The 23982-nt window shown below is 34.9% G+C and overlaps 1 protein-coding gene across 50 annotated transcripts; it reads left to right on the top strand.

Moving 5' to 3' along the window:
* The first annotated feature begins 2648 nt into the window (after nucleotides 1-2648).
* LOC125649210 (tropomyosin) lies at nucleotides 2649-23680 on the top strand. Of its 50 annotated transcripts, none has more exons than XM_048876534.2 (9): nucleotides 2649-3014; nucleotides 3685-3810; nucleotides 10419-10552; nucleotides 13454-13571; nucleotides 15664-15734; nucleotides 17838-17913; nucleotides 19824-19886; nucleotides 20209-20278; nucleotides 22473-23453. In XM_048876534.2, the coding sequence occupies exons 1-9, from the start codon at nucleotides 2901-2903 to the stop codon at nucleotides 22553-22555; spliced, it is 855 nt and encodes a 284-aa protein (XP_048732491.1). In that variant the 5' UTR covers nucleotides 2649-2900; the 3' UTR covers nucleotides 22556-23453. The 50 variants fall into 50 exon arrangements, with proteins under 50 accessions (XP_048732491.1, XP_048732490.1, XP_048732494.1 ...); XM_048876533.2 differs by lacking the exon at nucleotides 17838-17913 and adding an exon at nucleotides 17457-17532; XM_048876537.2 differs by lacking the exons at nucleotides 13454-13571; nucleotides 15664-15734 and adding exons at nucleotides 12992-13109; nucleotides 15884-15954.
* Nucleotides 23681-23982: the final 302 nt, after the last annotated feature.

Below are 23982 nucleotides of genomic sequence, written 5' to 3'. Positions count from 1 at the left end.
TGTGTGTGTGTGTGTGTGTGTGTGTGTGTGTGTGTGTGTGGACGTACATGTATATATTCGTTAATTCGGCAACCCAACGTCTTATATTGTGACGATATCTGCAAACGCATCAATAACGACGTGGAGGAAAACACTCTTGAGATAGCTGTAAAATCTAATTCTGGGAAAAGGAAATCGTGTTGTAAATCAGATATATGTTCATAGATGAACATATCACTGGTCAGACACAAAATGATATGATTTGAAAAAGCATAACATTGTTTCTCGGTGATAAGTTTTCAAATCATTTTTGACTGATAATTACATTATGTGTCGTTTTCGTGTTCCTTGTACTTTCCGCTATCATGACAAATCATACCAGACTGCTACTTTCCGTCTGATCTCGATAGTCAATGCAGCAGTCACTTGATGTACATGTAGATGTATATCTCAGCAACAAGGAATTTACCCTGCGTTCTTCAGTATCGCGAATTCTTACATGCACAATATTATTACATAATGGCGGAATTTAGCAAGGGTGAACATTTTAACAATGTCTGGAAAAATTTGAGTGCAATTTGTTTCTCTTCATCACCGCCTACTGGATTTTTTGTTTAAAGAAGGTTTCCATGGCAAAGAAAAAGAAAAACAACACTAACAGCCTTTGAAAGATATGAATCATTGTCAGACAAATATATTGATAGCACACCGAATTAGAAAGGCTTTGCCAAAAATACATTCACCAAAAACAACTAACATTGTCGATTTCATTCAGTGTGGACGAAGTATGAAAAAAATTTCTGTAATCTAGTTGGCTCACCAACACAGAGAATACACTTAGCACCCCACCCCACTCAATCATGAAACTATATAACTAGTATACGTAAGATCAAGCTTAATCTTTAATTTATTTTTTACTTGCAGATTTAAAACTTGTACAATAAAACACGATGACGGTGGGCAATAAGATATAGACGACATTCTATTTCATTGAATTAAGAATATAAAAAGGACGCTGAACAATAGAAGTTTGGAGTATTTATCAAAATAAATAACTTGCTGGATCCAAGATTCTTAGTTTCTGATACATTATGCAAATGATAAAATTACGCATCCGAACACATGTTCATCAGAATGTTTGACATTTATCAACTGATGGTGAATATAACAGAAACAGATAGTGTATGATCAGCGCCAGGTGTTTCCAATTCTGACGTTTACACTAGACTCAGCGATCTGGGTTTCAACAGGATATATCTACTTACTTATATTTATTTTCTGACCATGCATGGTTTATCGATTGGGAGGGGGTCATCTTGATCTATCTGTCCCCCAACCACTCCTAGACTGGAATAAATAAATGTATTTGTCTAAACAACATAGCTTGTAAATTTACATTTGTTATGTCTGGTGGCAACCATAACTAAAACCTAGATTTAATTTCATTCACTTAAATGTTTTGGTAGGTGGCACAAGGTAGTGGCTGTCTTTAGGTTCCCAATGTGTTCATGACAAAATAGTGGTGGGGTTCAGTTAAAGATGGCCCCCTCCCCTCCCTAAAAGAAATCGTCTAAGAGGATTTGATTATCAGAACTGAAATTCATGCAGTGATACACTCCATTCAATGTTACACGACTACAATTATCAATTGTTAACACATTTTCGTTTCACCGTCAGTATAGGATTTAGTAATCATTGATGAGGATGCTTAATGTATGAAATGAAACCGCAAAATTGTGCAACTTTCTCGACAGCATCCTGCTATACATGTACTCTACTATGTATGACTAAAAATTTAGGTAAACATGTGTTGGAAAGAGGGGAGAGCTGGGCGTGTTCCCGTTCTTCCTCTAAATACTTTTGGGACACTGTTTATCACTATTTAATGAATATTCATGATGATTAATTCAAAAAATAATTTTTCTTTCATAATATAAAACAACAAATGCTATCTTAATGAAACGAACATATTTTCTATTGACATTAAATTTGAAAGACCAATATTGCTAAGTGCTCCGGGAAATTCTGGCGCTGCAAATTCTTGTTTCTCTGGTATTTGACATTGGTATCGTCACCCACTCATGTCGCAGTACATACCAAGTTTGGTACAGCACCATCAGCATAATCAAAACACAACAGTTTTCTTCATAAAAAAAGACTAAATACAAAAATTACTCAAATTGACAAAGTAAAGTGTTATTTTGCTTGAAATTTTCTTATCGCAATAGGTAAACAAATAGTAATCACATTGCGCGTGAGGTGGTAGTAACAAGTACGCCATGCTAAGATATGAAAACTTTTCTCTTCCTTGTTTCGTTGCCATAGAAACACACGTGTATTCTACACACGGGATTATTCTACGTAGAGTTCGTTTGTAATATACCTAAGAAAGATAGGAAACAAAGCAAAAATAGAGAAACAACGACTATCCATAGAATGCACTTGTAGATTTGGTTAAAATATAAAAGTGCGGAAAATGCAATATAGCTTGGGAATTGGTGCAAGAAACAGATTCTTTGAGATGAAAATGAGTGGGTTTCGGTGGCTGACACCCCTAAATTCGGCCATTGGAATCATCCAGTACCACTCTGTGACTCTCACAGACTCCAAAGAAGGATGTAAGGTTATCTGTCGTGCACATGACGTAGCACTGTAGGGGTTCCCATCGCTTGGAGATATACCCTCTCTGATAGGCTGTACCTTACATTCCGTCTATCTCTCTTCTCCAATTATTTGGCAGGCAAGGGTAAGTGTTTACTTCTGTGTAGCCCTTTCGAGACTGAGGGAGCTCTGGCGTTTGCAGTGAAAGCACTTCTCGTCTGCAGTTGAAGTCTTCCCCGTTCATTCCTTTCTGCTTTTGATATTCCTTTTATTTTGTAGTTTATTTGTAAGGACCACGTTATAACACATACAATACAGCCATGGACAGCATCAAGAAGAAGATGATCGCCATGAAAATGGAGAAAGAAAATGCTCAGGACCGCGCCGAACAGCTTGAGCAGCAGCTAAGGGATACGGAAGAGCAGAAAGCGAAGGTACTTAAGATGATTTACCGATAAATGAAATATCAGGAACTATACTAAACAGCTATTCTGATATTCCTAGACGAAAAGTAGCTATGCATAGATAAATAGATGAAAAGTAGAGAAATATCATAGTTTGCCATGTAACCATTTGATTTGGAATAATGAATGATATTGAATCCAATACATTAAGTTGTTATAAGTTCTTTTGTGAAATTGCATGTCTATTATGTGCTCTGATAACAAAATGGAATAATTTACAGGCACAGGGCAGCCATCTTGAAATTTGATCTTCTGCCTATTACTGTTCCAATGCCTATTTGGAATGACTGTCATCAAGCTAAAAGCAAACTTTTATTTGCTATGTGTACACATTTCATTTTAACCGCATATATAGGTGTTGTAAGCTAACAACTTATGTGGTTGTTGTGCCATTTATTTGATACGTGTACGTTGATATCTTTTCGAAGACAAAAAGTTGCATGCGCTCTTTTTCTTTGTGCTACTCTTCGCAAAGCATGCACAACGCTCAGACACTTATCCATATATCATGTAAAATATAAAGCAAAACTTGATCGAGCCCCCATGTACCCTAATTTGTTCAATTCCGTTGAAATTCAGATTAAACCACGGTTCCATTTTACATGTTCAGCAATCATGTCCCGATGTTATTTCTTTACAGATAGAGGAAGATCTCACATCACTGCAGAAAAAGCACTCCAACTTAGAAAATGAGTTCGACACAGTCAACGAGAAATACCAGGAGAGTCAAACCAAACTCGAGGAGGCGGAAAAGAAAGCTTCTGAGGTAAGCACATGACACTTATGACGTCACATGACGACTTCTTTTTTTTTTTTTATTTCACATTCAAAACATCTCGAAATAGTCATTAAACCCTTCCCTTTCTCCGTATATTGCATGGCTAGCTTATTCAATAGTTTGGACGCCCAAACTTCAGGCTTATCAGCTTCTGTGTGAATGACGTGTTTTTCATTACATGTTCTTTAACATGTTTCGTTTCTAACACGAACTCCATTGTAGATGATTTAAGAAATATTGTACATAGTGCCTTTTAATTATCGGAATGCGGGCAACGACTGCACTTTTCTTTCAGTGTGTGTATGTGTGTGTTTTAAATACTTTTTTTGAGGATTTTAAGGATGGAATAATTATTTACAATCAGTGGAATGTAGCGATGTGCTCGTGGTTAAATTTTCTGCACTTGAGATCCTTTTACTGCTACAGAGGTTTATCTGCCGCGCGGAATATAATCAGGCGCACCGTCTTACACCTGGATGTGACGTCACAGCTCCGTATATGGGAATGCAACGCGAAGAATGCTCTGCCAGTCACTGCGCCGGAACCGCGGATCAGTACGGCTTTGCCGATAATTGCTCTTACTCCGTCGCATCGGAACACTATTTTTAGCAAATAAAAACATTCAATGTGACCCCGATTAAGATTTCAAAACAAACCCCACGTGGTCATCGAGTTTGAAGATTTAAAAAAAAAAAATGAAATAGAAATGTAAGAAAGTAGAATTTCCGAAGTAATTTTTTATCTGCAACGTTTCCTAGAAGTTCAACTGAGTGGATTTTTTTTATCATGGAAAGGACCGGGGATTCGAACGTGACAGACCCCGCCAATTGGACGGAGATCTGTGATAGCTTACAAGTGGACACAGATTTAGGGACTGGACTTTCACAGGACTCGATGGTTAGTATGTCCTCCTCGCAACTTTCACAAGAGTCAGTGGCTTCGACGCATTCCACGGACATCACGTCGGATATATTAACTCCAGAAATTTCTGCAAAGAAAAAGAAAAAATCGGGAACTAAAAAAGTGAAAAAGAAAAAGGACAAGGGTTTAAGTGATGGAGAAACCGCAGAGAAAGTTAAGAAAGGTAAAAAAGACAAAACTAAAAAGAAAAAACCAAGGTCTTCGTCGTCTGTGCGGCCGGAACCAGAAGGTGGAAATCCTGTGAACATCCTCCCGATGGACGAATATGACCGAGTGATTTACAGTGACGATCCTTTGTTTTCTGACATGGAGATCAGTGAAGAAGAGGAACCCAACCAAAAACCCAGGCGTCCCTCCCGCCCCGGGGGTCTGATGTTTTCATGTTTGTCCTTGGGAATCCAATCGAACACAATGATTAAATATGCCATTATAGGAACAGAAGTGCAGAATATATTAAAAGTGTCTTTGAGACGGGTATGCTATCCCAATAAAATGGAATTAATGTGTGATCTTACCTGATTTTTAGAAAGATTTTATGATGATATGTCAAAATTTTAATATATATATATATATATATATTTACTGCATCTATGTAACCCGCTTAGTGTAGATTTATGATTACTCTGAATTTTTTGAGTGGAGTTTTGCGCAAATTCTTGGAGCTTTACCAAATTTTTATTAACACAGTGAAAAGTTCACAAAACAAATGCATCTTTGCTTCCCGTATTCTCTATAATTTCCCTCAGTTTCGGTTACTCATTTTCTTGTTTGTTGTGTGGAAGTTCTCTTGAACATGCGCCAGATAAACAGATTTGCAGAATCCTCCCTGTTCCCAAAAATAGACCGAGGTAACATGATTCCCTTGCAGGAGAAACACATGTCGGGGATTTATGGTGAAGGCACAGTGTCTGTATTGCTCACAGCGGTGGTCCCTACGATCACTCCTTAGAATTAATCCTTAACAGTCATTTGTCAGAAGTGAATGCGCATAATCTCGAGTCCGGTCGCGTGCCGTAAGACAGGGGGTCAGATTCGGTCAAGCTTAAAACAAAATGATAAGCGTAAACATTAAGACATGATTATGGCCTTTTACAAGTAGTCTATTATTATTAAATTATCTTTTCTTTAGTTAAATTTTTGTATCTTGACAATACCTTTAAAATACGCTTTGCAAATTATGAATTCATTGATCAATTTGATTTAATTTTATTCTTTGAGTTGACTCAGTTCTAAATATAAAAACATTTAAACTGAGATTTCAAATGGGAGGTAATTTTTTTTTATTAAAAAATGTAAAAGTAGCTCTAATTGTTAAATAAAGCATGTTTAAATGATTCATATTCAAACTATGGCCAATATTGCATTGGAATGAATAATTTTATTCAGAACAGATGAGAAAGCAAATCGATTTAACTTTGAGTGTGAAAGTCATTTGTATTACGAACACCATAGTAAATTTTTTTCCATATTTGGACCAAGACATGCAAACAAGGGTGTAAGAACAAATCATGACATAGCCAGGTAAATATTTTTGGGTTCACTTGGTCATGTGACATTATTTTGCATACTATCATTAGCCATTGATGGTACAGGACGCGTAGTGATATTCATCGCAAAAGATCTACACAGGAACTCAAGTGAATCGTGTCGTATTGTTTCAGTTTCGAAACGTTAAATTTATTTGAAGGATTATAATTAGTTAACAAAGAATTAGATATAAGATTATACTAATTTGCGGTACTATATAAACGCGGAATATTAAGGATTTGGTGTGAAGCGGTTACGTGACCGGCGAAAAATTCAACCATATTTGTGGATTTACAAACTAGGACAAATAACTTTTTCAAAATGTCGATGGGAGGTGCAGGAACACTGAAAGCCCTTAAAGACAAAATGGGCGCTTTAAGGGAAGAAAATGACATTCTAAAGGAAAAACTTGAAGTTCAAATGCGCATCAATGAGGGTCTAAAACAGGATAAAGAGAATGTAGGTGTTGGCTGTATTCATTTCCGCTCTTAATGTATTCCGAATTTCCTCGGGTTATTAAGCATGTGTTTTTATTTTGACTGAGTGCAGTATTTATGTGTATGTGTGATATGTAATGTTTACACAGTAACAGTTCTTGTGTCTGCTTACATATTTTCATCGTTATGACATTGATTTACAAACCATGGACACTTAATGGATGCTTGGAGTTGTATCCTTATTATCCATTATAGACTTGCCCCTGTTGGTAAATATAGTAATTATAGAGAAGTCGATCGCTGTAACATCCAAAAATTTACATCTTGACAATCTGATTATAATCATTGGTGATTGTCTGAGGAGTAAGATGTTAAAATATTGCTTGATGTAATCAATAACTGAGTAAGGTTAGGAGTTTCAGAAATCTACTGGTCCCAAGGTTTTTACTACCAAGTATTCTTTTGGACTACTAAAGAATGACAGTGCAGTTCATTGTCGCACTGGTAAAAATTCGTAAAGTGATCAATATTTAACAGATTCGAAAACTCTGGGTTACATGCATGTACATGTCATCTTATAAATGGTGGGTTGTCTGTCTGTTCGGAAAGATATGAAATTTTCACCATGAATGGACTGAGACCTTCAACATATTAGATTTGGGAAGTGGGTTTCTTTACCAGAGTGTTTGGGTGTGAATAGCCTACAAGAATGTACTAGGAAATAGGGTTGAATCATACTTTATTATTTCGGGAGGTCAGTAGATAAGCATTATGTTATTGATGTCCATTGTTATAAGATGTGTACCATATCTAGGGACTCTATGGTGGATCATACAAAGTTTGGTCTTGCAACATTAATTTTGGCAATCTATATAACAACAACTTATTATAATATTTTCATCATGAGGGATATTGCATTGTTCTCTGTGTAGCATGAAATAGGATGTAGTGATTTTCACAAACATTTTCTTATAAACGAACACGGTACTTCTGTTTTCAATTTGTGTGGGGGGATTTATGCACATGTTTGGTAGTGATGATAAAATTGCTGCGTTTGTGCCAAGGAAGGAAGGCTTGAGATTTTATTTCCTCTTTATGGCAGCATGGAGAGCAATTACTCACAACCTCCTTGTGAATTCCCATTCATTTCCCCTTTGTAAAAAATTTGGATGAATTAAATTCTTGATTATCCAGCCTTTTGTACAATTGTACATTAATATGAAAGTGTGTTAAAGATAACAAGGAAGGGTGTAGACCAAATGCGCTGTGTTAGATAGTGACTTTTGTTCGTGGAAATGTTTATCATTTTCTGTGTATCTTTGGTTAGAGCTATCTCAAAGGCTGTAAACTCAGTTACTATTAGAGGTTGACCTTATAAACTACATGCTGACCCCATAAAATCCATATTTATTACCTCTTGTACATAAATAAAAATAAACTACATAAGCAAGACCCACCAATACAAAGGAAAATTACCTTAGGTAATGGTAGCCTTTGTACAGTGACTAATGTGATATTTGTATGTTGATTAGGACTAAAGCATTTATTAATGAATAAGAGATTCCACCATAGACATTCATTGATAAAAAATGTATACCTGAATTATTATAAGTTCATCTAATATTTACCATTTTTTCATTTACACATTCTTGGTGATTTTACATGCCCTGGGACCTAAGGATACATGTTTATTGACAAACCACATGACTTAATCAAATCCTAGTAAACACTTGTTTAATGACCTAAGGAATTTGCTTAGAAAGTCATAACTTAAACAGAAACTTGAATCAATGAGTGAACTGAAGCCCTGGTGTCTTGTAATTTTGTTACCTGGGGACTTCACTGTTTTTAATCACTATCAAGTTAGTGACTGTAAATTTATTCAGAAGTATTGACACTTAGGAATATAATTTTGAGACTTGTGAACTGAACTAGGCAAGGTGGCTTGAGGTCCCATCCCCAGGCCCAAGAAACACATGACTCAGGTGTTTTGACGGTGAATCAGTTCCATCTCGTACAATATTATTACAATATAAGGTTTCTACTCATTGAATTATAGTTTACCTGTGATTTATGTAAATACAAGGATATTTATTTTAACGGTTTAAACTTTCTCTCGCCTGTCTGGGCGATGGAGGAATGCTCATATTAGGGAGGCGTGTACAGAAGCAGTGACCTTGTGAGTCATAGATTTCAAACTCCCGTCTCCTCAGTGTTACACAGAGCCTTATCTGTGGAGCTGTTAATGGTGATAAAATGCTGCATTAATAAATGTGTGCCCCTCATGTTTTATAAATTTAGGAAAATGAATCATATTTCGTTTTTGTTCCCCACCTAGCTTGTGTCGGTTTTTGCATTGGCTGGGAGATATTTGACAGATTTTACATGAAGCACATAGACTAGGATGGTATTCATGTGTTGCAGTCCTTTGTTGTTTTTGGTACACACAGTAAAAACCTTGCTGCAAAAACAGCCCCAGAGCAGGTTGTTGGTTGTGTGTTGGTATCCCATGAGAATGGTCTGTATTGAGAGTGCTGGCTTTTGATCTGGATTTCTATTGAGATTAGCTTGATTAATAGTTCAGCCTAGTTAATAGTAATTCCAAAACATAAACAGGTCTTCACACACATGCCACTTGTTGCAAACACAGTTAACATAAAACAAGCACATGTTGTGATAAGGGTCATAAAGGTAAGAGGCAGTAATTTTTTGTTTAAATACTTTCCCCTCTAATCTGTTACACATGTTTGTGTCAGGCAGTATAGATTAGTGTTTTAATACCTGCCCAGCCAATGAGTGGTGTATGTTTGATTTACACAGCCTTTAGTCATGGTTAAGTGATTTTTGTTGAATATTTAAACTTGACCCGCTATGACAGTGATATAATGCATCGTTTTGGGATGAATGTTAGGAATCTGGGCTTGAATTAAATTGCGTCAACATTAGGATTGTTTATTGGGTTTGGAGGTCTCTCTAGAAATACTCTAGAACTATCGTACTGAGACCTAAGAATGCCTCTGCATGCACTCCCTAAATTTGTACAGATTGTCATTTTCTTTAGTTCAAAAACTTGTCACTGGTAAGAATTTTTATGTATTATAAAAAAAAAAAAATGTCCATAGATGATACCCACTTGTTCTTTGTAAGTGTTTAAGGATGTGACTAAAATAACCCACTTTAGAAATACTCTAGATCTATTGTACTGAGACCGTAGAATGTCCTGATAGCATTCCCAATATTTATATAGAGATATCAATTTCTTTGGTTTAGAAATTATGACTGATAAAAAATGTTTTTATATTATTAAAAATGCCCATAGATGATAACCACTTGTTTAAAGACATGAAAAAACAAATCCCCAAATAATGAGTTTTGTAATAAAGAACAGTGAAGTATTCATAATATACTAGAAAATTCTAGACATTACCCTTTCCAATTTTAAGAACAAGCAAGCATGTCTATAGAATAGATTTATTGAAACCAATTTGGGGTCCTTGAGGATATACAAGTAAAGAGCAACATACATAAGAAGAAAGTCATATCTAAAGTCCATATACACATTGTATGTAATAAGTTACATAGTTAGGTTGATAAACTCAAAAAAAAATAAAAATTTACCAACTGAAACTTGACTAAGACTTAAATTGTCTTGCTGATAAATTTGATATGTAGATTTTGTTGTTGGATGTCGTTTGACGATTGCTGTTGTAGGCTGAACAAGAGATCCAGGGTTTCAACCGCAGAATCCAACTCCTGGAGGAGGACATGGAGAGATCAGAGGAGCGGCTTCAGAGCGCCACAGAGAAGTTGGAGGAGGCTTCCAAAGCCGCAGACGAGAGTGAAAGGTACCACTTACAATTCTCTCTACAATACACACATATATCCTCCATATCACCATTCTGTACATACACTGCCAGTCACTCCAAGCACATTATATATACATCAAAAGCTGCATTTTAATTCACTATAATATAAATAACAATGAAAAGATTTTCAGATCATTTTTGATATCATTAATGAATATTGAAAATTCAACAAGAATAATGTGCCATGTATGTATTTACTCAATGCTGTTGTTGTATATTTCTATCATGCAACTTGAGATGTGATGTATGAAATACTGTTCTACTATTAATATTTACTTGTAAACTCTATGCACCAAACCAAAAATACACAACTATCTGCACTCTACAGGGGTTTTTGTCAATGTCATTTTAGAAATGAAAGAGAGAAATTTCTTAGAATTCATAGGAAACAAAGTACATTTCAATTCAAAGAGTGCATTCATCTGCCAATGCAATCATCAAAAAATAATGTCTGACAGATAGTCACACATTTAATCACTGTCCAATGTTGTTGGCACAGGTAAAGTAAAAATTAATCAGATATGATATTTGTGGGTGTTGTGTACTTGGTTTGGTGTGCAGGGTACCTGTACTAAGCATGACACCACAGAAAACCTTCAGTACTGGAGAATTCAATAATGCTGTTAAACCATTGGGGTGGAACTACAAAAACAGCCCAGTGTGCATTCCAGTAGACAGAATTGATTTTCTGTCTATGAATGTTTATTTCAGTTCAGGTGATGGGTTATGTGGTCATGTACATATTGAATTCTCTGCTGTGTTTAGTACTGAGGCGTTTTGTAGGAATTCTACTCTGAATCACTGTTAAAAACATGTATATGGGGAACTACTTTTTTGGGATGTCACATGTTCCATCTTAAATCCATATCTAATGAATTTAGAAGTAACACTCTATTCTAAAGGGAATTGGCCATTTGAAAAGTGTATAAGTTAATTAATTTACAGATTAATTATATAATTTGTATTATAATATTTCCCCTTACAATAGGACTGAGATGGGGTTTCCTCTTTCGACAAGTATTAAATCCCACCAATCCACAGAGGGTCTTTGTTAGGGTTTGGAATAATTTATATTCTCCCAAAATGGTAGGAAACATTGACAATCTAGCAGGAGCTATATATATCACTGCTCAATGGAACTTTTAAAACTCTTGACATTGAATAAAGACCTGGGTAGAGAACTAATGTAGCATGTGTCTGCATGTGGTTGTATCTATCATGATGTCTAAATGCTGTCGGTAATATGTTGATTGTAAGTTGTAATTGTGTACAAGAAGGTGAAATCTGCTTACGATGAAACAATAATAGTAATTCAAAGTACTTGTAATATTCATGTCATAATTCCATATTAAATTGATAAATTATATGAAGCACTTCTGAAATGCATTACGTTGTGAAAGATTTCACCTTCCTTTATAACCTTGAGAATGTAACCATTACAACACGTAAATCGGTACTGAGACTGGGTAAGTTCTCTGTAGAAAATGCCAGTGATTTTGACAGTCATTTACTAAGAGACTGTTGCAATACACAAACATTTTCTGAGTCATGACTGTATACTCTAGCTTGGGTAGTTTTAATATGTCTCTAATGCCAAAGGGTGACGGAAGAGAGAGAAAACCTTATCTTTGGTAAAATTAACTTCAAATGGACAATTGTTACAATTAAAGTTATCTGAGCCTGTGACAGATTTCAGTAATCTTTGTAAACAAAAGCTTCTATGTATCTTCTGTAACTTTACACAATTTAGAAAATCTTGCAATCATTAAATATCTGCACTCATCTGCCAAAATTAAAACACTCCCATGTAGTGACTTCCCTATCTTTTCAATAAAGCCTGAAATTTCATTGGCTAACTAGTGATGCTAATTGAGTGTTTTACCCAATGGCATTAGAGGTCGCAGAACCCTAGAAAGCCGGCAGCGAACAGATGAAACTCGAATGGATGACATGGAAAGCAAAATGCGACAACTGACCGACGTCGCTGACCAGTCAGAGAACCGATATACAGAGGTAATAACGCCCACAGCCAAAATGTTATTGCATGTTCTATCAATTTTTAAACAGAGCCCGACGATGCTTAGAAAATAAGAGTTTATTGGATGATGGACGAATAGACCAACTTGAAGGGGGCATGAAACAGATGGAACTTGTGGCCAATGAGGCCGAACGGAAATACGAAGAGGTATGTAACCATGGCAATTCCATGGTGAAGATTGGATGTTGTACTAGGAAGGAAGTGGGGTACCTAAGGTTTGTGTTCTTATTAATAAACACTTGATTTCTTTTTTATTTGCAGATGTGGATGACTAATTTTTTAAAATTTTTGTTTTAGGGTGGATGATCATGCATGCTGTTAAGTTTGGGTTTGTGAAACTAATGTGTTTTCTTTCCTTCTTATTTGTTTGTTTCTGGCAGAGGGCGGAAAGTTTTAGAGAGCCGAAGTTTCGCTGATGATGAGCGTATCGATGCTTTAGAGGCACAACTCAAGGAGGCTAAATATATAGCAGAGGACACCGACCGCAAATATGATGAGGTCCTATTCACAAATCCACATAATCACTCGAACACGTAACGCATGCCACGTCTAACATTCGTTATGTCACTTTAATCCCTATAACCCCTGTAGCAGCTCAGCTTCTTTTCTTTGATACAAAATTCTCTGAAGAATTTCACCCAAATCATTAGGGATACTCCAATCTTGATGATTCTTCCCAGAGGTATCCACCTGGTTCTTCCCAGAGGTATCCACCTGGCAAACCAGTAAAGTCAAAACCACTGTCTCATGAAAGACAGCACTGTGGCTTGTAGTGTACTACTAGAGGTAGAATTCTAGTGTGTGATGCCACTTTAATTTTGAACAATGTCTTCTTCCCGTAGAAACCGAAAGGTCTTGGAAAATCTCAATAACGCTTCAGAGGAGAGGACCGATGTATTAGAGAAACAACTTACCGAGGCCAAGTTGATCGCAGAGGAGGCCGACAAAAAATATGATGAGGTGAAGCACATGGTCCGAGACTCTCCCAATGCTATGCAGCAAATTTGTTTCATGTGTAGTATTGATGTCATACATCTAGAAATCATTGTTGGTGGGGTAAATTGTATTTTGAGGAAAAGAAACAAAATATTTAATTTCAGTAAACCTGCTGTCACATGAAATAAGTTTGTATCACCATATGTATGGGTGATTCGACGGTGTAGCGGGGCTGGAGAGTCGTGCATCCCTCAGTGAATGTGAATTGTTTGGACATGCATCAAACCGTGTTTTGTTTTCTCCCACTGAAAGTCGATAACACCCGAGACAATGAAAATAATGCAGTGTGTACTGATAGTAGGAGTTTTACTTGTGTTGAAATGTCTAGAATAAAATAGATCATAATGTTCTCTTTTCCATATTGTGATGTCAAAACTGAGAAGACAACAGATTTATGATTTTAGCTTTTGAGATGTCCCATAATCACAGATCTATGAAACAGAGAACAAGTCAGCCATCATTCCCATAGTTTAAACTTTTACTTTTTTCTATGATTTTTAAACAGTTTTATTTATAATCACTTCTAATGAAAACTTCAATCTCTTCTACAATTTCTTTATATAATTTTATCTGACTAGGTGTGTTTTGCATCATGGAGATAAACTATTGGAATGCATGGCTACATTTACTAATTTAGAATCCCTGATATATTAATTAACACAAAGACTTGGTGGTACTTGAAGGATAGAGACTGTAGAAAGTTCATGCTAATTATTGTTTTCTAAAGACATTTTCTTTGCAAAGCAATCTTTTGGAATTGATATTTAAATGTTATAATAACTTGTATCAGCTATACAAACCAAGGTAGGAATCCCATGCATTGAAGAAAAGTTAATATCTCTAAAAAAAAAAAAAAAATATTTGAATTAAAAAAAGGAGTAAAAGAAAATATCTGCATGTTTTAAATCATGTGATTATTCTTTCTTACATAAATAACACCAGACTGACTGGCTACATGAAGAGAACTTGCTGTTTTTTCACTTACAGAAACCTTCATGTATCACAGGGAATGTGAATATATTTACAGGTGCATCTTGGGAATGCTGATATGGACCACTGTACTGTAGTTAATTATTAATCAGTAATTAGATATGAAGAACTTGCTGGTATGAACTGACAGGTGCTTTAGAGATATAAATCATTTGGTTTCACATAAATACTGCTGATTTGCCTCTTTAAAGCACTTCTTTGCTGCTTTTTTTTCACATCATATTTCATTTTCAGCCTGAACATCCATTTGGTTAGATGGATACAAATCTTTTTATATATGAATTACTACAATTTTTAACTTTAAAATAATGAATCAGGCTGAAAATGTTGGGACTCTATAAATTCTGAAGTTTTTTTTTTCTTTTTCATATTTGAATTGAATTGTCATGATAAGGTCTATCAAATCACTGGTAAAATGTGAACTGAAGAAGTCTGCCATTAATTCTAAAGCTACAGAATTTATTAGAGAATGATATTTTGTTTGATGTTGAACTGTTTTGAAGATTTTTTCGTTCCTGTTATGAATTTTAAATATTTTTTGTTTATTTCTCATGCTGGTTGTTAGTATTGAATCACAGTATATATATATATATATATATATATAACTTTTCTTTTTGAAATATATTTATGTGACTGCATAAATTTCTGTGTTGAATTTGTAATGTGTAGCTCAATTTGTAAAGATGATGAAGGTTTCAGTCAATTGAGTCATAATGAAAAAAAAGTTTTGAGCTACATATTATTTGTTTTATGTTGTTTGTGATAGCAAGGCATGGAATTTAAAAGTTTTGCTCTAATACTAACATTCAACAATTTTTTTTCCAAAAATCTTGTGTATTATATTTAAAAAAAAAAAAAAAAAAGGGAAAGATGATTTATGAAAACAGAAAAATACCAACTGTATAGTAACAAGTTAAAAAAAGCTTTCTTGTATATAAAAAAAAAAAAAAAAAAAAAAAAAGTCATAAATTTCAATATTTGTAAAGATTTTAAAAGGTTTGGTTGACCAGAATTCCCCTCTTTTTGGCTCTTTAACTTATTGTGTGTATGTCTGTCTGTGTCACAGGCAGCCCGTAAGCTTGCTATCACAGAGGTGGACCTTGAACGCGCAGAGGCAAGACTCGAAGCCGCAGAGGCGTGAGTATTCAAAGGAATCGTGAGAATGAACTCGCCTTGTATGTGATTCCTGGGAATGCCTCCGAGTTGTGCCCTTAGTTAGTCTCATTAACATTGACTGTGTGTTTGTGTGTTTTAACTCCAGTTATGACCAGATTAACATTTTGTAGGCTGCACGAAAATTATGTGTACTTGAAGGAGAATTAGAAAGAGCTGAAGAACGTTATGAATTAGCAGAAAGGTTTGTTACAGATATTTATTGTTTCAGATACTTTAGATGTCTCGGGTTTTTAGAAGATTGTTACTAGAAAGGATAAAGACAATTATTGTTGAACTTTGTTTCTCGGATAATTTAAAATGTCTCAGAAGAACATTACCATTAAGGACAAAGACAATTAATGTTAAAGTATGTTTTTAAAAAAAATGTAAAAGAGAAAAAATTATCACAGAGAATATATGCATTTTGCACAATACATTATTTACTAATCAAAAGTCCCATTTGTGAAATTTGCATGTATTTATAAAGCATGAATGAGCATCTTTGGGAAGGAGAAAGCTATTTCAGACAAAGACTATTTACAAAGCTTTGTAATGGGAGGAAATCATATACTGTAAATGGAAAAATTGACAATAATCGATGGGTTTACATATAAACATTATGGAATGGAAAGAGGGTGTCTTTCTAAAAATGAAGGGGGGGGGGGGGGGGGGGGTTCATGCAGAGGATTGATAGAAATCTGAAAGTGAAGATGGTGAATGAAATTTTTTCACATACATTGTGCAAGAAGTGGGAATAGGAGGGTATTGGGAAAAGATAGTTGAAATGAAAGATATTTGGGATTTGATTGTGAGACTGCATGGGTTGCTAATAGTTGTATGTTTTTGTTGTTTCCTATTACAGCAAAGTCAAGACCTTAGAAGATGAATTGCATGTAGCCACTAATAGCCTTAAAGCTTTAGAAATTTCTGATGAAAAGGTATGTTATTGTATCCTCTGCTAGGCCAGTCTGACCTCTATGGAGATACAACTCTCTATGGAGGTCTGGCTAGGCTCCTGTGACTTAAGATTAAATTTGTGTCTATACATTGGGCAGAACGGTCCAAATAAGTAAGTTTTTACCCCCATGATTCCAAAAGCATGTAAGTTGCATGCCATGTGTTTTGTGTGTGCTGTATATATTTGGACTGCCCAAGCCCAGTGTGTATACACTGATCCAGTCTGGATGTTTTCCAATTTGGTGATGTGTCCTGGCAATTTTTTCCCCAGAATTCTCTTTGGGTTGGCGTGGCATGTTGTGATGGCGACTGGCTGCATGCCCCTCTGGATCCCAGTGTTGTGTGCATTCAGTTCAACTGTCAAAACTCAATTTCATGTACATGTAAAGGATTGCAAAATAACAAAGTATAGTGGCATAATTTTTGATAGGAAAAATCTAAAGAAATATTCTCTCCATTATTAATTGATACTGGAATGTCCTTTTAATGTCTGTCGGCTATTTCGTTTCTGACAAGTAATTTACCTGTAGAAGAAATTATACTCATTCTTGGAAACATAATATGAAACATGATTATGCAATTTTTAAAAAACTATGAAGAGATTTAGTGACAGTGAAGAAACTTTACCTTTTTTACTGAAAAAAAATATATACAAAAAACAAAATTAAAAGAACCCCCACAAAAAGAAGTGAAATTGATGTAGGCCAACAGACATGCCCAGTAACCCCTGCTATTGTACCATTACAGCAAAGTTTATGAACTAGAGGAACAACTCTCAGTTGTGGCTAACAATATCAAAACCCTGCAAGTTCAAAATGATCAGGTAAGGGGGAAATAATCCAGACTGGATCTAACAGGGTGCATCTTCACTGGAAACCGAAAGGCCAAGTCAGAAACCAGCTCTATGTAAAAGTAATGCTAGGTCTAGTTCTTTTTGGGATTAATATGTTTTCAAAAAAGATGGAAAATGTATTTGTGATTAAATTAAGATAATGTTTAGACAAATTTATTAAAAACACAAAAACATGGAGCTGGTTCTTGGAGAAAAGGTGCTGTTGGTGTTCTGAAGTGGAGCTGCAGACCTGAAATATTGTTTGGAGATGTTAGTCTTAATTTCTGATATTGCAGGAAAGTTTTGGAGTTGGAAGAAGAACTTAAGGTGGTTGGCAACAATATGAAATCATTGGAGATCAGTGAGCAAGAGGTATAAATTAAACACACTCCCAGTGTACCTCAGCTGATGTGCATGATGATGTATGCAGGCCTCAAAGCATGCTCACATTTGGTTACATCAGAATCGACATTGACCTTTTTTATTTTTATTTTTTGGTTACCTTATTTGTCCATATGGAAAACAACAAATATGTTGTTTTGTTCATTCAAAGATGGGGAAATATTTATGCAAGACTATCGGAAATTTAGAAAGACTGGGTTGTTGTAGATGCAGAATTTTTCACTAGCACATTCCTACTTATCAATAGTGCACTATCAAATTCCTAGATTACAAAACTTGAGAGACAAACATGACCAATTAAATACTCCCACGCATGTCTAGATCCTAAACATTTGAATCCTGTTGGTGTGTCAATCAACCTTGATGCCAAGTTAGAAATGTTGAAAGGAATTGAATTATGAATTAATTTTTGAGAGAAAAGAATTACTGAATTTTTCAGGAACTGTTCAATTCACATGCATTGTGGAAGGGTTTTGGTATCAAAATTTTGATTTTTGAAATCTAATGTACTACTGTATTCACTAGTCTTGCATTTATATCCCTATGAATCTAAAGGATTTGTAAAATGTGATGGTTTAACATCAGACAGATTATGTTAAGATATCCACTCGGACCACTACAGTCACCAATATTCCAAAGACCAACAGCTCGTTTTGACCTCCTCTGTTGGTGATTATTCAAAAGTCGACGAGAGAGTATGATAGCAGATCAGTCCATTACTTGCTTGTAAATGCAGAGAAAAAGTAGATGTGGAAATTTATGCATGTTGACAGTATGGAATTCAAAGGAATTCGCAAATGTATATTAGTGTTCTATGGATATATTTTGGTACTAAATGGTTGATGTGAATTACAAACCAGATGTAAATTTCCACATCTATAGTACTGGTTTTTGGATTCCTAAGTAGATATCAAGCAACTGATGGACTTCCAAGAGTACAGAATTGACCTGAATATGTGCATGATATAGCTAGAATCAGCAGTGATGTTGAGAACTGAAATATGTGATAGCTGTCAGAGATGTGTTTGAGTAACTCATCTGTAATTCAGGGTGGGTGGGATGAGGTATTTTCACCTTGGGTAACTCATCTGTAATTGAAGGTGGGTGGGGGGAGGGTATTTTCACCTTAACTAGTGTTGTGTCCATCTCGCTGTGCTTTGTGTCCGTGCTATGTTTAGCTAAATTCCATGCCAAGAGCAAATTAATTCTTCTAATGCAAAATTATAGCAAAGTAAAGCAAAAATATGAGTGGTCTTTGTCTTAAAGGGGTTCATTTTGCACTTTGCATGACGAAATTGTATTCTGTAATTATATGATTTTGTAATCAAAGTTCATTTTAGAGATAAAATATTTGCGAAGACTAACCTTTTGAAACACTAGAGTTTTAGTGCTATGATGTCAGTATATTTTCTGTGCATGATCCATACGTAGTTTTTTTTTCTTCGGTGTCATTTTAGGAGTGAAAATGAGCATGGAATAAAGTATTAGAGTTGCCCTCCAAAATTAGCTCGTACTATTCATCTGTTGATGGATGGCAAACTTTCAGAAACTAAGAATACTGTGGGGCTTGTGCAAGATGAATGGGAGGGTGCATAGCTATTGTCTAACAACACTGACATTCTTGCTTCACATATTTCAGTTACATTTATTTAAGAAAAGAAAAAATAATTCACTTTGAAATCAATATGGTCTCTCTTTTTTCAAAACCTTTAGGTACATAATGATTAATCATAATCCTTTTTGTTTCAGTGCAACTTAAATAGCAACATTATTCAAGATACAATAAGTTCTATTTCTAGAAAATAGAATTCATTTACTTCAGTAAATATTTGGGGACTCTTTGATTTTTACTTCAAGGCATATTTGACTGTAAATTTCAGGCTTCACAAAGAGAAGACAGTTATGAGGAAACCATCAGAGATCTTACACAGAGGTTGAAGGATGTAAGTCAGTTTGTTGTTATGTTTTGTTTTGTACAGTTGCTTATAACAAAAGATGGAAAATTTCTTTAATGTCAAATTGCATAAAAGAAAATATTTTAATTTCATCTGATTCTTTGACTAGTTTAACATTATGTCTCCAGTGCAGTATATATGTATTCTGTGCAGCCTTTTATTGTCGGTGTTTGCAGCATGAGCTAGAAGGAAGGGTTTATTTTCAAAAAATTTCAAACTTAATTTAGCATTTCCCTTTAAACTCTCAATTAAGTGGTGTCTTAACACTAATACTGGTTTTGATGTATAATGTGAAAGTCCCTCTCCACAGGCTGAAAACCGAGCCACTGAAGCCGAACGAACCGTATCCAAACTTCAGAAGGAAGTAGACAGACTTGAAGGTAGGGCCCAGCATGCCCAGCGGAGTTATCCCCCCCTGTGTGCCCTCAGTCAACTCCACTTAGTAACAGTTGTATCCAACTTTTACTGTTTGTTGGAATAAAGTACCCCTGATAACATCTTATGGTCACAGTAAAAACCATTATTATCAAACTCATACTATTTTTGATTAGGATAATATTAGTCCACACTGAAAGTTGGATACACAACACAACTGGAGCTGACTACCAAATTAACTAATGTTTTGTTTTCAGCAAGTGCCTGGCAAGGAGTTTGCATTGTAGAGAGATACAAAAACTAAAAGCATGAGAATGCCGAGTTCGTGTTTTGTTTGGTTAGATATAAAACATGGCATTAACTTTTACAACAGAGCCAGAACCGGGCTGAGGTCGCGGAGAGACAGGTATACACTCTCCAACTAGAAAACGATAGACTGTCAGGTAACAATAGCACCCCAGCACTGTTCATCGTCAGTGGCTTCAGATGCTGTCATACTTCTCAACTGCCTTCTGACCTCTTGTTTTTGTAATGAATTTTTTAAAATTTCTTAAATGGAAGGAGCTTTAGAGCATTTGCTGTCTGGAAATAACATAGTTGTAGCAGATGTAGGTTTAATTTTTTAATAATTTTTTGTTTTTAATATAATAAAATAGATCAAATTTGGATATATATATATATATATATATATATATATATTTTCTATTTAAAGATACATTTCCCATAATTTTGTACAAGAAAAGAGTAGTGCTTTAATAAGAAAATTTGATAATAAGTCATATGCTAGGATCACTATAGTTGTCTCCCCTTTGAGCACGCTCACTCTCTCCTCGTGTGATCTCTCACTCCATCGTGCTTCTACCAGTAAGTATCTTTGTTCTGATTGGCTATGATGACATTGTGAATGTTGTGAAATGTGTCAATCTCTACATCTCAAACACATACTCCCATGTCACTTTTAAAATATGCAGACATACTGGACAAAGAAATTATCATTTAAAATAATTTCATGATGATTTCTTGATTTCTAAGTAACATTGTTTGAAACTAATATGAATGGAAATATTTCAAGGTGTATTTCGAACTGGAAATCACTTTATTTATTCATTGATGTAGCATATGTTTAGCTTTGGGATTCAATCAATCATAGCTAAATTACTTTCATTTATATTAATATTGTCCATGATATTAACCTAAATATTTCTGTAAATTCTTTTGGATGTGAAACTTTGAATTTGACAATCCGTCACATAATCTTATCCAAATTTCTACACTCTTGTAAAATTGAAAAACAAAACAAAATTTGTTTTCATCAATACAATTGTAATGTGTGTGGTTTTTTGAAAATTTAAATTAACAAGCATGAAGAATAATAGTTTAACTTTTTATAAATTGTGTCTTTCATTAAGAGACATACTGTTTTGCATCAATAGTATTCAATTCCTGTTGCATATAATTACACTGAGTGTTGCATTAAGGCTAGACCAGGTCTGGCCTTTGCATGTTGATTTGACCCATTGGCATGAATCTGTGTGAATTCCAGATGACTTAGAAAATGAAAGAAAACACAAGCTGGAACTCCAGGCAGAAATGGAGGCCACACTTCAGGATCTCAGTAATTTGTAGAACCAGGGCTATTTTTAGATGATCTACACAATTTTTGTACAGGTTTGAACCACCTTTATATCATTAACTGTAAATGTCAATATTTACTAATTGCATTTGCATGAGATTTTTGATTTATAAGTTTCTGCATTTGCCAGTATTATATGCAGTCTTGCAAAAGTAGATAGTCTGCAAAGAAATGTTAAGTGAAGAGAAATCTTTAAGGAGTTTTTTTTCTCGTTTTTTTTTTGTTTTGGCAATCACAGTGCCTAGTGCTATTTCATCACTTAAAATGTAATTAACACTTGATATCCAATTTATTTAATATCATGCAATTATGAAGTAGAAAAAAAAGTTCTTTGTTATACTGCCATACCAATATCTTTCATTCGTTGAAATTTCCAATGTGAATGGGCTATTACATCATGAACTTTAGGTCTCTAATGATTTTTTTTCAGAGGAGTTGAGGGGCTCTAGCAACATACCTCCATAATCAAATTGATGGATTTCATTAGTGATAGTCCTATGACTATCATAGTCCTATCATTTTGTCTTTCAAAGACAAATGTTAAAGTGCCATTCTCTATATTGCAGATGAACTGCTTGCAGAAAAGGAGAGATACAAGGCCATTAGTGATGAGTTGGATCAGACCTTTGCTGAGCTGGCAGGATATTAATTTTTCCTCTATCCCTCACCTCTGTCACAGGCCAACACGAGACGAAAAGACTTTATTCATGGCTGGCACGGTCACTGTTGTAAATGGACATATCTTACGTTTCATCTGTATAATGGTGTTAGAGATATAAACAAAATGTGGACGGAGATTTTTTTTTCTTATGAATGATCAAATATTTAATATATTTTCATGACGTGTTCTGGTGAACAAACTTTCTAAATTAAAAAAAGGATATATAAAATATGTGAGGGTGGACTTAAATTTTCTTTTTTATCATCAACACTTGTGTATGTTGTATGTTTCAGTAACAGACATGTTAAAACAACCAGGTTACTTCATCAGATAATATATATATATATATATATTTATATATGTTTATATGTGATACATATTTATATTGTACATGGTGTAGACCGATTCATTTTTTCGAATCTGCATTGAACTGCCAGACTGTATAGGTGCCAGAGCAAGTCCGGGCTGTATCTCTCCTGCTCACGAGTAACCTGGTTTCGTTTTAACGTAAGGCTGTGGGGAATTTTGTCTGGTCAGTGGTGGAAATTTTTGAGCCATCGGAATGGCAACATTTTATGGTGACTTCCATATGTATACTGAGCTAATTTATGTGTAAAATAAGAGAAATGGAAAATGATTAATTATCCTAGTCCACCTTATAGGCATGGCAATATCCAGCATAATTCGTTTCTGTCGGCCATTTTGATGCTAAAATTTCCACTCCTGTCTACGAAATAGAACTGTATATAACCTTGTACACGCTGTAGACGTCTATGTATGCCGTGAAAGTTTACCATGTACAAGAAAAACATATTTCCAATTTATAGGTGTATGTGACGGAAGTCTTGTAATTTCCTTGCATTAAATTCGTTTCTTTATAAATTTATACCAAAATTTGTTTATCTTTTATCATATTACACAGTTGTCTTATTTTTTTATTAGACATACGAGCAGTAAGACTATGTAGAAATTACTAATATTGGATTTTGTTTACACTCCGGTAGACAGGGGAGCTAACTCTCCGTGGTCACGTGATTACGCTTTTCTCTACTGCTTGAGTCTCTTGTGTCCCTGGATATTGCCTTAACCAAAAATAAAATTGTACTTGCTTACCTTGCTACTTTTGTTTTGTACTTAATGATTCAATGTACCTCTTAAACAGCAGAAAGAGAGTGCTAATCGTCATGTACTTTGGTACCTAAACTGAACCACAGGGGGCTTGTCTTCCGGATTTTGGAAAATAAATGAAAATATGAATCCTTTTTAAAATCATCTTTGAAGTCGTTGTGACAAAGATACCGACACGTTTTGGTCATTAACATATCGTTTAAATTGCACCCCCTGCAACTACTACATCAATACAAAGTTTTCATACTCATTGTTTTGAAAATTCCATTTTTTTCTCCAAGTATTAG

Source organism: Ostrea edulis, chromosome 5 (genome assembly GCF_947568905.1).
Source record: "Ostrea edulis chromosome 5, xbOstEdul1.1, whole genome shotgun sequence".
Taxonomy (NCBI): domain Eukaryota; kingdom Metazoa; phylum Mollusca; class Bivalvia; order Ostreida; family Ostreidae; genus Ostrea; species Ostrea edulis.
This window is presented reverse-complemented; position numbering and strand designations above follow the sequence as displayed.

Bases quoted from the DNA above. Each gene is read 5' to 3' on its own strand.
- LOC125649210 (XM_056164870.1), top strand. From the start codon at position 4,609: ATGGAAAGGACCGGGGATTCGAACGTGACAGACCCCGCCAATTGGACG. The intron at 10,553-13,453 runs GTACCACTTACA...TTCTTCCCGTAG, and splicing joins GCCGCAGACGAGAGTGAAAG to AAACCGAAAGGTCTTGGAAA. The intron at 15,735-17,837 runs GTGAGTATTCAA...CTGATATTGCAG, and splicing joins AGACTCGAAGCCGCAGAGGC to GAAAGTTTTGGAGTTGGAAG.